The sequence below is a fragment of the Nematolebias whitei genome, chromosome 3 (genome assembly GCF_014905685.2).
Source record: "Nematolebias whitei isolate Nwh7 chromosome 3, NemWhi1, whole genome shotgun sequence".
Lineage (NCBI taxonomy): Eukaryota > Metazoa > Chordata > Actinopteri > Cyprinodontiformes > Rivulidae > Nematolebias > Nematolebias whitei.
Window position 1 is genome coordinate 2,514,852 of NC_056500.1, and position 15,706 is coordinate 2,530,557.

General features: G+C 41.7%; 3 protein-coding genes across 3 annotated transcripts in view; all 3 read left to right on the forward strand.

Moving 5' to 3' along the window:
• The window catches only part of LOC119430460 (zinc finger protein 271), a 12,672-nt gene extending 9,567 nt beyond the window's left edge, over nucleotides 1–3,105 (forward strand). Inside the window, exons 3-4 of the mRNA XM_037697871.1 lie at nucleotides 459–1,861; nucleotides 2,198–3,105. Coding sequence (XP_037553799.1) covers nucleotides 459–1,861; nucleotides 2,198–3,010 — 2,216 coding nt within the window. The 3' untranslated portion in view covers nucleotides 3,011–3,105. The remainder of the gene's footprint in view (nucleotides 1–458; nucleotides 1,862–2,197) is intronic.
• Nucleotides 1–13,565, forward strand: part of LOC119430366 (trichohyalin-like) — a 23,120-nt gene extending 9,555 nt beyond the window's left edge. The window contains exons 2-5 of the mRNA XM_037697772.1: nucleotides 5,912–6,110; nucleotides 7,314–7,883; nucleotides 12,993–13,463; nucleotides 13,549–13,565. Of these exons, the coding sequence (XP_037553700.1) occupies nucleotides 5,939–6,110; nucleotides 7,314–7,883; nucleotides 12,993–13,463; nucleotides 13,549–13,565 (1,230 nt within the window). The 5' untranslated portion in view covers nucleotides 5,912–5,938. The remainder of the gene's footprint in view (nucleotides 1–5,911; nucleotides 6,111–7,313; nucleotides 7,884–12,992; nucleotides 13,464–13,548) is intronic.
• Nucleotides 13,566–13,660: 95 nt separating this feature from the next.
• On the forward strand, nucleotides 13,661–15,706 carry LOC119430367 (gastrula zinc finger protein XlCGF26.1-like). The gene is made up of 4 exons (XM_037697773.1): nucleotides 13,661–13,673; nucleotides 13,878–14,009; nucleotides 14,262–14,549; nucleotides 14,886–15,706. Exons 1-4 carry the CDS (start codon nucleotides 13,661–13,663, stop codon nucleotides 15,704–15,706), a joined length of 1,254 nt encoding a protein of 417 aa, XP_037553701.1.

Here is a 15,706-nt window from a genome sequence, read left to right on the forward strand (position 1 = left end):
TTCCAAACCATTGAATTCAGTTTCAAACCATTGAATTCAGTTTCAAATCATTAAATTCAAATTCAGTTCTGGTGGCTCAAGTTTCTCCTACAGTTAGCTGTCATGAAGAGGTGTGGGCTTCACTCTGTCTGTGTCTTGAGGTCCCACCCCCAAGAGACACGTGCATTGGTCAGCTGTGTGAGCCCTGAGTGTGTCAAAGTTAAATGTTTTAAAGGAAGCTCATCAGTCGTCACCCCCCCCCCCCCCCCCCCCCAAAATTAGCCGCGGCATTATATGAGCCGAGAGGCTTAAAGTCTGTGGAAAAAAGGTAGCATCTTATTCACCAGCAATTATGGTAAATCTGTGTTTGACTAAATAAATAATTCAGAATCTTCATGTCCACAATGTGTCTAAAACAGAAAAAAACTACTGGAGATGTGCTACTTCAACTGAAAGTATTTTCTCTCTTTTTTTTTTAGAGCATCCACAGAATTACACCTGGAAAGAAGAGGAGGTTCTCATTGAGTCGCAGTTCAAGAACCAGGAGAGGAACTCTGGTTTGGACCAGGAGGATCCACAACCTCTAGCAGGAGATTGGCAGCCTCAAAAAAGTGAAGACCAGGAGGAACCACATGTACAGATTAAAGAGGAACAGGAGGAACCAAAATGTCCACAGATTAAAGAGGAATTGGAGGAACCAGAACTTCCACAGATGAAAGAGGAACAGGAGGAACTCTGTATCACTCAAGATGAGGATCATCAAGATTTGAAGCTGGAGACCGAGACCGTCATGGTGACAGTTGACTATGAGGAAAGAGTCCACTGGGAACCAGAACCAAAGTGGGACCAGTTCCCTTCACAGAACTTTCCTCATACTGAGAAACAAGACCAGAAAGATGCCGAAACATCTGGAGACGGAAAACTGAACCCCAAGAACCGACCTGACAGAAGCCAAAGTGTGAAAAACTTTTCAGGAAATCTGTTTGATCCTGAGGCTGAAGGGAAACCTGTAAAATGTGATGTTTGTGGAAAAGGCTTTAGGGATAATCATCACATGAAGGAGCATAGAAGAATCCACATTGGTGAGAAGCCCTTTACATGTCAAACATGTGGGAAAAGCTTCTCTTTAAAAAGTCGTTTAACGATTCATACAAGGACCCACACCGGTGAGAAGCCCTACTTGTGCAAAACATGTGGTAAAAGTTTTGCTCAACGTGGTCAAATAATGGTGCACATGAGAAGTCACACCGGTGAGAAGCCCTTTTCCTGTAAAACATGTGGCAAATGCTTTGCCCTGAAGAATGGTCTGAATATCCACATGAAAACACACACAGGTGAGAACCCCATTTCCTGTACAACGTGTGGCAAAGGCTTTTCTTATAATTATATTTTATTAACCCACATGAGAGTTCACACCGGTGAGAAGCCTTTTTCTTGTAAAACCTGTGGCAAATGCTTCTCTCGAAATTCTTTTTTACAAGCCCATGTGAGGACTCACACCGGTGAGAAGCCACATATGTGCAAAACATGTGGTAAGCATTTCACTCGACATAATGACTTAGTGGGCCACATGAGACTTCACACTGGTGAGAAACCCTTTTTGTGTAAAATATGTGGTAAATGCTTCACTCTAAGGAGCGGTCTGAACATTCACATGAAAACACACACTGGTGAGAAGGCCTTTTCCTGTAAAATATGTGGCAGGTGTTTCGTACAAAATTGCAGTCTGACCGTCCACATGAAATTACACAGAGGTGAGAAGCCCTTTTCCTGTAAATCCTGTGGCAAACGCTTCTCTTTGAATTCTACTTTAAAAACACACATGAGAACTCACACTGGTGAGAAGCCCTTTTCCTGTGAGATATGTGGTAAAAGTTTCAGTCAAAAACAAATTTTGACCGATCACATGGAAACTCACATGGGTGAGAAGCCCTGTACCTCCTCTAAACCTCTGCTAGAGCAGCTGGTTCTGAAGCAGAAGGCCAATACCTTCATGGTGACTTCTGTCCATGAGGAACGGGACCATATTAAAACAGAACCAAACTGGGACGAAGTCCTTCCTGAGATCCAAGACCAGTTAGGTTCAGGAACACTTCGAGACCAAGAACTTAACCCAAAGAGTAGCCCTGACAAAAGTCAAAGTGTTTTAGAGACACGGTGTGAGGCCCAGGTGGACAGAAAAACTGCTAAATGTGATTTTTGTAGTAAAAGCTTCAGGAATAAATATAGAATGGAGCTTCATCGAAGAGTCCACACTGGTGAGAAGCCCTTTTCTTGTGACATGTGTGGCAAGTGCTACTCTCGTAAGAGCATTCTGACCACCCACAAGAAGACTCACACTGGTGAGAAGCCCTTCTCCTGTCAAACCTGTGGCAAATGTTTCTCTACGAATTATACTTTGGTTGCACACATGAAAACTCACTCTGGTGAGAAGCCCTACACGTGCAACACCTGTGGTAAACGTTTCCTTCAGTCTGGTAATTTAATGACTCACCTGAAGACACACACTGGTGAGAAGTCCTTCTCCTGTAAAACCTGCGGCAAAAGTTTCTCTGAGAATTATCTTTTGGTCGGACACATGAGAACTCACACTGGTGAGAAGCCCTTTACATGTAAAACGTGTGGTAAATCCTACGCTCATAGAAACAGTCTCTTCAACCACATAAAAACTCACACTGGTGAGAAGCCCTTTACATGCGAAACATGTGGTAAAAGTTTTTCCCAGTCAAATCATTTAACATCTCACATAAGGATGCACACCGGTGAGAAGCCCTTTGCCTGTCAAACTTGTGGCAAATGTTTCCCTGAGAATTATCTTTTGGTCGGACACATGAGAAGTCACACTGGTGAGAAGCCCTTTTCCTGTATAATGTGTGGGAAAAGTTTTGCTCAGAATAGCTATTTGACCGTCCACATGAAAAAACATTTAAGTGACAAGCCCTTTACATGCAAAACATGCGGTGAGAGTTTTAATCATAGGCGAAAGTTGGCGTCCCACAAGAGACTACATGCAACAACAGAAAGTCAATAAATATTTCTTGACAAATAAACAAGCCCTCGCTCCACAACCCTCGCTGCTTCGTTTTCTTGCTCTTTTTTTGTCTCCGTTGCCTTTGACGTCTTCGTCTTCTTCCACTTTTTGTTTCTTCTTTCTGTTGTCTTGTTTTTTGTCTTTAGACGTTGTTGTTGTCGTTTATAGCTGCTTCCCTTTTGCGTCTCCACATTGGACCATTTGCTTCTCCCTCTCCAGACTCTCTTCCACCTGTTCCCTACTCTCAGAACCAGCATGTATTGTGGATAAATAAGTTTGACCCGTTTGAGCTGAAATGGGAGTGTTGACGATGACCTCAATGTAAAGTCTTGATCATAATGAATAGGGCTGGGCAATATCTCAATATTTTTTTAAGTATTGAGATATCTAATTCACGATATAAGATGAGACTATATCGTCTATATCAATATTTTTTACATTGAGTTATACTTGGACTTGAAAATCCGTGTAGTTCTTTTTCTCCCATCTGCACTCAGCCCCTCCTTCTCAGTCACTGAATACAAACACAGACCCTCACCCATGCGCACTCCCCCCCCACTTCCTGCTTCTCCAGATGGGAGAGAGTTGGCACAACAAGTAAACACAGGAGAAGATATCGAAGAGCGGCTTGGCTTGTGAGCAAAAACAATGGCTGTTATTGGGAAATGGTTTGGATTTAAATTGTCAGATGAGCAGCAGAAAAATGTTTTCTGTAGACAATTCCGAAAACCTGTCCAGACAAAAGGTCGGCGTCACAAATCTTTTTCACCATTTAAAACAGCTCTATAAGTGGAGTATGAAGCGTGTGTGAAGCTGTAGCTCCAACTGACTTCAGCCACCTTCCCTGAATCAAACCACGGGTCAGAACTCATTTAGCCGTGCTGTGCCTTTGAGAGGAACAGTGAGAGGTAGCGCGACATTAATAAAGCAGCGGCTTATCATATCGTCGTCCCGGTCTCAACTGTGGAACAAGACGGCTAACTCTAGCCATCTTGTTCCACAGTTAATTAAATATTATTTAATAAATGTAAATACTTTATTTTTTAGGCATTTATTTTGCACAGTTACAGCTATTTGTTAATAAATGTGCCTGTGTGACAATTGGGACAAAGCTTTGGCTCATAAGTATATTTTTTTTTTATTACTTTATGGAAAGAAAAAAAATATTGAGATATCATATATCACCATTCATATTAAAATATTGAGATATTAGTTTTGGTCCATGTCGCCCAGCCCTAATAATGAATCATAGGGCAGGCGGTGAAGTGATTCTGCTTTCTGTTGTGTTGAGTCTCTGTCAGAACCCAACCTTCATTTTAAAGTTTAAGATTGGTCTCACTGATCACCTCCACAGTCTACATCGAGATTCCTGACACGTTTATTAAATCTGCACATTTTATTTCTTATATAACTGTATCCAGTCAGTAATAAACAACTTAAATAATTATTTATGTGTGATTTATTTGTGATTTATACAATCGGGCTGTAAAAATTATGGATTATAAGTCAATCCGCTATCATCACTGTACCAATATTAAGAAATATAACCTAATGAGCTTTGATAGCTTTATTAGTTTTTGTTTTCTTAAAGTGTTCCATAAATTTGTCCATTGTTGTCATCTTTCTTTGTTAAATCAGGTCTCTCTTGTAAATGAGTCCTCGAGGCTCAATGGGATTTACCTGAATAAATAGAGGTTGAATGAATGAATGAAAAAAAAAATGCATCAGTCGTGTAGCACCTGAGCCATGATTTACATTTGTTAAGAGACAGAACAGCAACAGTCACTAGAAGTTCCACAAATCATGACCGTAAAATACCATTTTGCAGGACATCTTCTGGACAAAGGAGTTGTAAGCTGTGGAACTCATTACCATCTGATTTTAAGACCATAACTGACATTAAAATTTTCACTTCTAGGCTTAAGAATTGGCTAAAGATGAACCAGAATTGTACTCATTTTTAAATATTGTAATTGTTTTAGCGCAGTAGTTTTAAATACATTATTTTATATTTCATTTTCATCATGTTATTGTATTTACTGTTGAACTTTTCATTTAACCAACTGTTAAAGGTCCTTCTAAGGACGGGTGTTGCGAATTAGCTTTGGTCAAATATACTGTGATGCAGGCATTAGATTGTTTTGATCCATGTTTCTTGTATCTGTCCCTATCAAATAAACGATAAATAAATTCATGTCTTATAAAACTGATTGTTGTTTTTCTTGCATAAAATTACTTTTATGTTTTATCATCATGACTTTCTGAAGTAAATTTTTGGTGGCAGTTAATTTATGGTGTTAACGTCATTGTTTAATTAATCGCTGTGATAAATTGTTCATGTTCTGATCAGGAAAACATTTAGGTTTAGGTTTATTGTCTGAAATAAGATTTTGAATGCAATTCTGGATTTCTCTAGAAAAGTAGTCAGACGTCGTTAAATCTTTTTCATCCAGTTGTAAATATTGAACCAGAATGTTTGTTTTTACAATTCCTGTGGAAAAAATGTGTTCCACTTTTCTGCCAAATATGTTTATTATATTATAATCCGGGTATAATTTTTACTACATCTCATCAAAACACGTTTTACTATTTCCGCCGGTGCTTATTATTGAGACACCACCGGAAGTAAACCGCGCTATCTGCGATATTATATTTATATTTGTGTTTGTGGCTAAGGTAAATATTTTAGCTGTGTTGGAATCATTTGTTCTTGATTAATTGAAGCCGCTCATATAATTTATCGATTTTTTGGGTTTTACTCGTTGTATTTTGAATATTTCTTTATATTTCAGTTTTCGTCAAGCTGCACGGTGAGACATCACACCGGAAGTGCAGCAGGGGCTAGCAGCGTTAGCATCGTTAGCTTATTTTGTCTTACGGTAGTTTCGTTGCGTGTGAGAGGTGAATGTTTGAGTGTGTGCAGCAACAATGTCTTCAGTTCAGTCTCTGAGAGAGTTTATCAGCGAGCGACTAACTGCTGCTGCTGAAGAAATATTCACAGAGTTTGAAAAAACCATCGTCCGGTACGAGGAAGAGATCGATCGTCAGCGCAGACTGCTGGACATCAGCTGGAAACCTCACACACACCTGCACACAACAGGTAGGAGCTGCAGCGGAGTGCATGTGGAAGTCTTTATTCATTTATGACACATTGAGGTGAAATCAGTAAAGATGAATCTCTAGAGAGTCTGTTCCTTCACAGCCGGGTGGCAGCCATTTTGAGGGACTGCCTCACGTACAGTCGGTTGTAAACCCCGGAGGTTCCGTGCCTCGGTCTGCTGACAGACATCCAGTCCGGACTCAGCAACGTTTTTTCTGCTGTTTGACCCGGTTCTGACAGTCGGATCTCCTCCATGTGCTCATCAGAAACACTTGGGGACCGTCATCAAATAACACGAAGAACAAAAAGAAATGGCGTCCTGATGCTGCTCATTAACAAGGTTAAGTCGGTTCCTTTGGATGGATTCTTCTTTTTAAAATGTTTCGGTTTTTTATCCAAAGGACTTCTTCAGCCTGAACTTCTGCAAGGATCTCAGTCTTATAAATAGCACCTTGTCAAAGTGGACCATCCAGTTTGCTGGTTAGACCTAGTTGTTCCAGTGGCGGCTCCAGATATATTTTTATGCAGGTGGTGTGTGTGTGTGTGTGTGTGTGTGTGTGTGTGTGTGTGTGTGTGTGTGTGTGTGTGTGTGTGTGTGTGGTGTTTGGTAAGCATTTTACTGAGGATGTTATGAAGGATCAATTGTTCTTTCACTTCACAGACACAAGCACAGAGCTGAACTCAGATAAGTATAGTCACCAATAAAGTGGATGGTGACTGTTGTATTCTGCAATTTAATTAATTTAATTAGCAATTTAATTGTTATGCTGCTATAGACTTATTACTAGAGCACAAATTGACCTCATTTCCTTAAATGAATTGTTAAAATTGAATAGTTTTCATTTGATACTATTTCTATCTTAATGTGATTCTTGACCTGCCATTGTGTATCTATTCCTACCAGGGTTTCATTTGTAAATTAATTGATGCCAGAACAAAAACAGTAGGCGGTCCGGTCGGGGGAGGGGAGTGTGGGGTCCGTGGGTCCTCCCCCAGAAAACTTGGAATAAAAGAGATGCCATTTCATGCGTTTTGGTGTATTTTAGCAGATTGTTAAACATCTAAGCAGAAACTATCGTCCATAAATTAATCCCTGTTGCCTCCAACATGTGACGGTCAATAGAACTGTCCAATCTCCCAGCTTTAGTTGACAGCTTCAACTTCTTATGTCCACTGACGTCATTTCTTTGTCTCTTGGTCCAGAACTCCCGCAGCATTTTGTCTGGAGACGTGAGGAGCTGGAGGTTCTCACTGAGCAGCAGCTCAGGAACCACAAGATGAACTCTGGATTGGACCAGGAGGAACCACAACCTCCAGCAGGAGATCATCAACCACAGAAAACAGAAGACCAGGAGGAACCCAAACATTTACAACAAGAGGAACCTGAACCTCTAGAGGAAGAACCAGACCTTCCAGAGAAGGAACCAGAATCACAAGTTAAAGAACCAGAACCTCCACAGATGAAAGAGGAACAGGAGGAACTCTGCATCAGTCAGGATGAAGAGCAGCTTGGTGTGAAGCTGGCAGCTGAGACCTTCATGGTGACTGTTGGCTTTGAGGAAAAAGGTCACTGGGAACCAGAAGCAAACTGGGAACAACTCCTTCAGAATTCTCCTGAAGCTGAGACTCAAGATCAGGAAGGAAGCAGGACTGAAGATCCTGGATCCAGCAGAGAAGAGGAGCTGACACAGAACGAGAGACGTCCTCAAACCAGAGAACATGGAGACGATGTGGACAGTCCAGAACTGAAGAGACACAAGAAAAGTCACACAGGTGAGAAACTGTTCACCTGTGAAATTTGTGGTAAATGTTTTTCTTGCAACAGTCAGTTAACCTGATACTTGAGGGTCCACGTTGGTGAGAAGCTTTTCTTATGTCAGAGTTGTTCAACAGAATTATTATCCATCCAATATCTTCATCTTGTTCTGGACTCAGGTCTCGGAGGCAGCAGCTTAACCAAAGAGGTTCAGATATCTGTTTGGAGGGATTCAAAATGGCGACTGCACTACGGCAGCTCAGATAGTTGGGATTGTGTTGTCCATGGTAAGCAGGCTCACTGTCAGGTCCAGAATAGAATTCAAAATCTTACTTGTAACCTACAAAGCCCTCAACAACCTAGCTCCATCTTATATTACAGATCTTATTGTTCCATATTTTCCTAACAGAGCACTTCACTCTCAGACTGCAGGTTTACTTGTGGTTCCTAGAGTTTCCAGCAGCAGAATGGGAGGAAGATCTTTCAGTTCTCAGGCTCCTCTCTTGTGGAACCAACTTCCAGTTTCTGTCCGTGAGGCTGACACATTGTCCAGTTTGAAGACTTTCCTTTTTGATAAATCCTATAGTTAGGGTTGGCTTGTTATGCTGCTATAGACTTAGACTACTAGAGGACAAATTGACCTTATTTCCTTAAATGAATTGTTAAAATTGAATAGTTTTCATTTGATACTATTTCTATCTTAACATGTGATTCTTGACCTGCCATTGTGTATCTATTCCTACCAAACCCAGCCGGTCGAAGCAGATGGTCCTCTTGTCCTGATCCTGGTTCTGCTAAAGGTTTCTTCCTCATGAGGGAGTTTTTCTTTCCACTGTCGCCTTCATGCTTGTTCAAGATGAGAGTTCTGTGATGGAGTTAAACTCAAAGCTGCTCCTCACATAAATAATGTTCAATTATTATTTTTATATAAATGAATGATTCTGTTCAGTCCCTGAGATGACTTCTGTTGTGACTTGACTCTATATAAATAAACTGAATTGAAACTGAATTGAATCCTACAATTAAAACCAGATGGCTCGCTTCAGTTTATCACAGATTATAGAAAAGTGAATAAAATTACAATTCCTGACTCGTATCCAATACACTGTTTTGGCCTTTGGGATAAATAATGTACCAGCTACATTCCAGCGTCTTGTCAACACCATTCCAAGTGTTGTAGACAATTGCAATGCCTACTTAGATGACTTGATTATTTACACTATTGTGGGAAGAACACATTAAAGTACTTGATCAGGTGTTCACTTGTCTCAGCCAGGCATCACTAACACTGAACCTTGCCAAGCGCGAGTTTGGAAAAGCTACAGTGACATACCTTGGTAGAGAGTTAGGCCAAGGTCAAGTGTGACCCATTGATGCCAAAGTAATGGCCATTAGGGCTGGATGATATTGACCAAAATTAATATCTCGATATTTTAAGATTTCCATTTAATTCAGTTTTTATACATATATATATACAGATGTATATGTATATATAGTGTAGGTATGTGCAAACCCCAGCCCACGCGCCATATACGGCCCATTGGGCTTTTTAATTGGCTCGCCAAAATTGTCCAAAATTTAAAAAAATAGTAATTTATATATAATTTTTTTTATTTTTATGTTACATCCCAGCTTGCTGTGGACGTAACGGTGACCTGGAGTGTCCTGGTGCCATGTGCACTTATGGACATCCTTATGACATACATAGGACCAATCTAAAAAGCACATGTTACGTAAACATTTTAAATAATTGTTAAAAACCCATCTCTAAGAACCATATTCATATACAGCACCAGAAAACATGCAGCTGAGAAGCCAATTTGGGACCCGCAACATGCAGGTTTAATTACCTGCTGTGCCCACTTGTTATTATATACTTGTACTGTCCTGAGAAGCCCTTGGTTAAGGACTTTTTAGATCTATTGGACTCATTTATTCTAACGCAGCTCGTAAACGGTCCCACCCAAGAGCGCGGACATACACTGGACCTTGTTTTAACTCATGATATGACTGTTAGTAATCTTGAAATTGGTGATAATGTTTTTTCAGACCACATGCCAGTCCGGTTTGAGTTCACCCTCCCCCATCTAACTCCTAAGCTGTGCGTTGCGGCACGTAGTAGCCGGGCCATTAACCACTTCACTGCCGCACGTTTCACAGATGTTTATAACTCTGAAATGATAATTCAGCCCCCAGTGTTTCTCACCATCACTGAGGAGCTGACATCCCAGTTCAACTCTGTCTGCTTAAAGACTCTGGATCATGTTGTGCCTGTTAAAACCAAAAAATCTAAACTCAGAGCAGAACCTTGGCTGAGTGACGTCACCAAGGCCGTTAAGCAGCAATGTAGGAGGACGGAACTAAAGTGGAGGAAAGACAGGCTGCAGGTCTCTTTTCAAATACTTAAAGAGAGTTGGCGCCGTTATCAGAAAGCAGTAAAAGCTGCTAAATCCAAATACTTCTCTGATATAATTACCTCAAACTCTCACAACCCACGTGTCCTCTTCTCCACCCTAAACTCTGTTCTCCACCTCACTGAACCATCACCTCTGGAAGCCTCGACTGAGCTGTGCGATAACTTCTCACATTTCTTTTTGGAAAAAATTATGACCACCCGGGCTTTCATTTCCCCCCCAACTCATGACCCATCCATCCCACCTCAATCTGTAGCTTCTTTTGACCATTCTGAACCCATCACTCTCTATCTTCTCTAGAGCAGGTCATGTGCAGCTTGAAACCTTCTTGTTCCCCCTTTGATGTGGTCCCCCCTCGACTACTAAAGAAGGTGTTTCCAACTCTAGGTCCGTCCATTCTTGCTATAGTAAACAGTAGTTTATCCACTTGCGTGGTGCCAAAAACCTTCAAACATGCTGCTGTCCAGCCTTTCCTGAAAAAAACAAACCTTGACCCCTCAGTCGTTTCCAACTACTGGCCTGTCTCCAAACTCCAATTTGTTTCTAAACTACTAGAAAAAATAGTTGAGTCCCAGTTGAAGTGCTTCCTGGAGGGTCACGCCATCTTAGAGCTTTTCCAATCTGGCTTTAAAGCTCTCCACAGCACTGAAACTGCCCTGCTGAAGGTCTTTAATGACATTTTCTTAACCACTGATACCGGTGATTCTGTGCTGCTTGTCCTGTTGGACCTCACAGCCGCCTTTGACACCATCGACCATGAGATCCTCATTGCTAGGTTAGAGCAGTGGATGGGCGTCACAGGGTCAGCCCTCAATTGGTTCAGATCTTACCTCACTGACAGATCCTTTTGTGTCTCCATCAAGGATTTTAGTTCTGCAGCGGCAGATCTTAAATGGGGGGTTCCGCAGGGGTCCATCCTGGGTCCACTCCTATTCGGGGGCCGAGATGGTGTAGAGGCAGGGCAGCCAGCTTGGGACCCGAAAGTCCCAGGTTCGATCCCCAGTCACTGCATATCACGTGGTGTCTCTGGGCAGCACACCTCATCCCCAAAATGCTCCCCGGGCACTTTCAATAGCTGTCCACTGCACCACCTGGTGGTGGATGGGTTAAATGCAGAGACTAATTTCGCAATTGTATGGAAACATACAGTGCTGACTTTGTGATGACATTATTATTATTATTATTATTATTATTATTATTATTATTATTATTCTCTTTATACCTGCTGCCCCTTGGTGCTATTTTCCGGAAACACAACATGCCCTTCCACTTCTACACTGATGACTGTCAAATTTACTTCCCCCTAAGACACAATGGCACATGCTCTATTCAACCTCTTCTCGACTGCCTGGCTGACATCAGGGACTGGATGGCTTTAAATTTCTTAAGTTTCAATGAAAAGAAGTCTGAAGTCATGTTGTTCCCTCCCAACGACACATTCACAAACCACTGCATCAACCTCTCCGCTCTAACCCTGTCAGAAAAACAAAGAGTCACTAATCTGGGAGTGATAATGGACCCTTCCCTGAAACTTAAACATGATTGTTACATCATGTTTCTTCCAACTGAGGCGGCTGTCTAAACTGAAGCCCATATTGTCCAAAAAGAACCTGGAGACAGTAATACATGCATTCATTACATCTAGGCTTGATTACTGCAATTCGCTCCTGTTTGGTATCAGTCAGACCTCCATTGCACGACTACAACTGGTCCAGAATGCAGCAGCCCGATTTTTAACCAGTACAGGCAAAAGAGAGCACATTACACCAGTTTTGGCCTCACTGCACTGGTTACCGGTTCACTTTCGAATCCAGTTCAGAATACTGATGTATGTCTACAAATCACTGAACAGTCCCCCCCCCCCCCACACACACATCTCTCTGATCTGCTACAGCCGTATGTCCCACCACGTTCCCTGAGGTCAGCGGACCAGTTGCTCCTCACAGTTCCAGGAACTCATCTTAAGCGCAGAGGTGACAGGGCCTTCTCTGTAGCAGGACCAAGACTTTGGAACGAGTTACCTCTGCTTGTCAGACAGGCCCCCTCCCTCTCGGTTTTCAAGTCCCGTTTAAAAACCCACTACTATTCGGTAGCTTTTGACACCAGATGATCTGTGTTTTGAACCTTTATACTCCACACTGGTTTGTCATCATTATCTGCATCGTTTTTTGTCTATATTCTGATTTACTTCATTTTGTATTTTGCTTTGTGTGTTACCTGTTGTTCTGTCTGTACAGCACTTTGGTTGGCCTTGTCACTGTTTTAAGTGCTCTATAAATAAAATGGTATGGTATGAACAAGACACCTTTTCCTGGGCGCTTAGGTGTGTCGAGTTTAATGTAGAGCAAAAAATGTTGTTGTTGGGAATAATGATTTTACATAGATAGAACTTTCACTTTCAAATCATGAAAACAACCCAAAGAACAAAAAAATGAAAAGGAGGCTGCAATAATTAATTAGTTTGGTAAGTGACTAATTAATATTTTCTGCAACATCTGTAGGCCTTCTGGCACCAAAACATGATGGACTAAAACACCCGTCTTACAACTTCTCTGCTGACTTTCTTAAAGTGTCTTCTCAGATAAACATGAACTAAATCTGTTTTTGACTAAATAAATAATTCAGAGTCTTCATGTCCACGATGCGTCTAAAAGGAAACAAGTACTAGAGACATGCTACTTCCACTGAAAACATTTCCTCTCTCTTTTTTAGAACTTCAGCAGAATTATGCCTGCAAAGAAGAGGAAGTTCTCACTGAGTTGCAGATCAAGAACCAGGAGTGGAACTCTGGTTTTGACCAGGAGGATCCACAACCTCCAGCAGTAGATCGACAACCTCGAAAAAGCCAAGACCAGGAGGAACCACTTGTACAGATTAAAGAGGACCTGGAAGAACCAGCACTTCCACAGACAAAAGAGGAACTGGAGGAACCAGTACCTTCACAGATGAAAGAGGAGCAGGAGGAACTCTGTATCACTCGGGATGAGGAGCATCAAGTTTTGAAGCTGGAGGCTGAGACCTTCATGGTGACAGTTGAGGATACAGTCCACTGCGAACCAGGACCAAACTGGGACAAGCTCCCTTCACAGAACTTTCCTCATATTGAGAACCAAGACCGGGAAGATGCAGGAACATCTAGAGACAGAGAACTGAACCCCAAGAACCGACCAGACAGAAGCCAAAGTGTGAAAAACTTTTCAGTTAACCTGTTTGATCCTGAGGTTGAAGGGAAACCTGTAAAATGTGATGTTTGTGGAAAACGTTTTAGGGATAATCATCAAATGAAGGAGCATAGAAGAATCCACACTGGTGAGAAGCCCTTTACATGTCAAACATGTGGAAAATGTTTCTCTTTTAAATGTCGTTTAATGATTCATGCAATGACCCACACCGGTGAGAAGCCCTATATGTGTGAAACATGTGGAAAAAGTTTCTCTTTAAAAAGTCGGTTAACAATTCATACAAAGACCCACACTGGTGAGAAGCCTTATATGTGTGAAACATGTGGAAAAACATTCAGCCAGCGTCATCATCTAGAGATTCACATAAGAGTTCACAACGGTGAGAAGCCCTTTTCTTGTAAAACCTGTGGCAAAGGCTTCTCTGACAATTTTCGTTTAAAAGTTCACACAAGAACTCATACCGGTGAGAAGCCTTACTCGTGCAAAACATGTGGTAAAAGTTTTGCTGAACGTGGTCAAATAGTGGTCCATATGAGAAGTCACACGGGTGAGAAGCCACACATGTGCAAAGTATGTGGTAAATATTTCACTCGAAGTGATGATTTAGCAGGCCACATGAGAATTCACACTGGTGAGAAGCCCTTTTTGTGTAACATATGTGGCAAATGCTTCACTCTAAGGAGAAGTCTGAACATTCACATGAAAACTCACACTGGTGAGAAGCCCTTTTCCTGCAATATATGTGGCAGGTGTTTCGCTCAAAATTTTAATCTGACCGTCCACATGAAATTACACAGAGGTGAGAAGCCCTTCTCCTGTAAATCCTGCGGCAAACGTTTCTCTTTGAATTCTACTTTAAAAACCCACTTGATAACTCACACTGGTGAGAAACCCTTTTCCTGTGAGATATGTGGCAAGTGCTACTCTCAGAAATGCCATCTGATCAAACACACTAGAACTCACACTGGTGAGAAGCCCTTTTCCTGTGAGATGTGTGGCAAGTGCTTCTCTCAGAAGAGCAGTTTGATCAACCACACTAGAACTCACACTGGTGAGAAGCCATTTTGCTGTGAGATGTGTGGTAAAAGTTTCAGCCAAAAAAGGACTTTGACTGATCACATGGAAACTCACATGAGTGAGAAGCCCTGTACTTCTTCAAAGCCTCTGCTTGAGCAGCTGGTTCTGAAACAGGAGGCCAATACCTTCATGGTGACGTCTGCCCATGAGCAACAGGACCATATTAAACCAGAACCAAACTGGGATGAAGTCCTTCCTGAGATCCGAGACCAGTTAGGTTCAGGACCATTTAGAGACCTAGAACTAAACTCAAAGAGTAGCCCTGACAGAAGTCAAAGTATTTTAGAGACACGATGTGAGGCCCAGATGGACAGAAAACCTGCTCAATGTGATATTTGTAGGAAAGGCTTCAGGAGTAAATATAGGATGGAGATACATAGAAGAGTCCACACTGGTGAGAAGCCCTTTTCTTGTGACATATGTGGCAAATGCTACTCTCGTAAGAGCATTCTGACCAACCACAAGAGGACTCACACTGGTGAGAAGCCCTTCTCCTGTCAAACCTGCGGCAAATGTTTCTCTGCAAATTATTCTTTGGTTGCACACATGAAAACTCACTCTGGTGTGAAGCCCTACACTTGCAAAACATGTGGTAAAAGTTTCCTTCAATCTGGTCATTTAATGAATCACCAGAAGACGCACACTGGTGAGAAGCCTTTTTCCTGTAAAACATGTGGTAAATGCTACTCGCAAAGAACCAGTCTCTTTAACCACATAAGAACTCACACCGGTGAGAAGCCCTTTACATGCAAAACATGTGGTAAAAGTTTCTTCCAGTCAAGTCATTTAACATCTCATATAAGGATTCACACCGGTGAGAAGCCCTTCGCCTGTAAAACTTGTGGCAAATGTTTCCCTGAGAATTATCTTTTGGTCGGACACATGAGAACTCATACTGGTGAGAAGCCCTTTTCCTGTAAACTGTGTGGAAAAAGTTTTGCTCAGAACAGCTATTTGACCGTCCACATGAAAAGACATTCAGGTGAGAAGCCTTTTTCCTGTAAAACATGCGGTAAAAGTTTTACTCAGAACAGCTATCTGACCGTCCACATGAAAAGACATTCAGGTGAGAAGCCCTTTTCCTGTAAAACATGTGGTAAATGTTTTACTCGAAGGCGAAAGTGGACGTCCCACATGAGATTACATGCAAAAATAGAAAGTCGATAA

Bases quoted from the DNA above. Each gene is read 5' to 3' on its own strand.
- LOC119430367 (XM_037697773.1), top strand. The intron at 14,010-14,261 runs GTGAGAAGCCAC...AATTACACAGAG, and splicing joins CCATATGAGAAGTCACACGG to GTGAGAAGCCCTTCTCCTGT. The intron at 14,550-14,885 runs GTTTCAGCCAAA...TTTGTAGGAAAG, and splicing joins CTGTGAGATGTGTGGTAAAA to GCTTCAGGAGTAAATATAGG.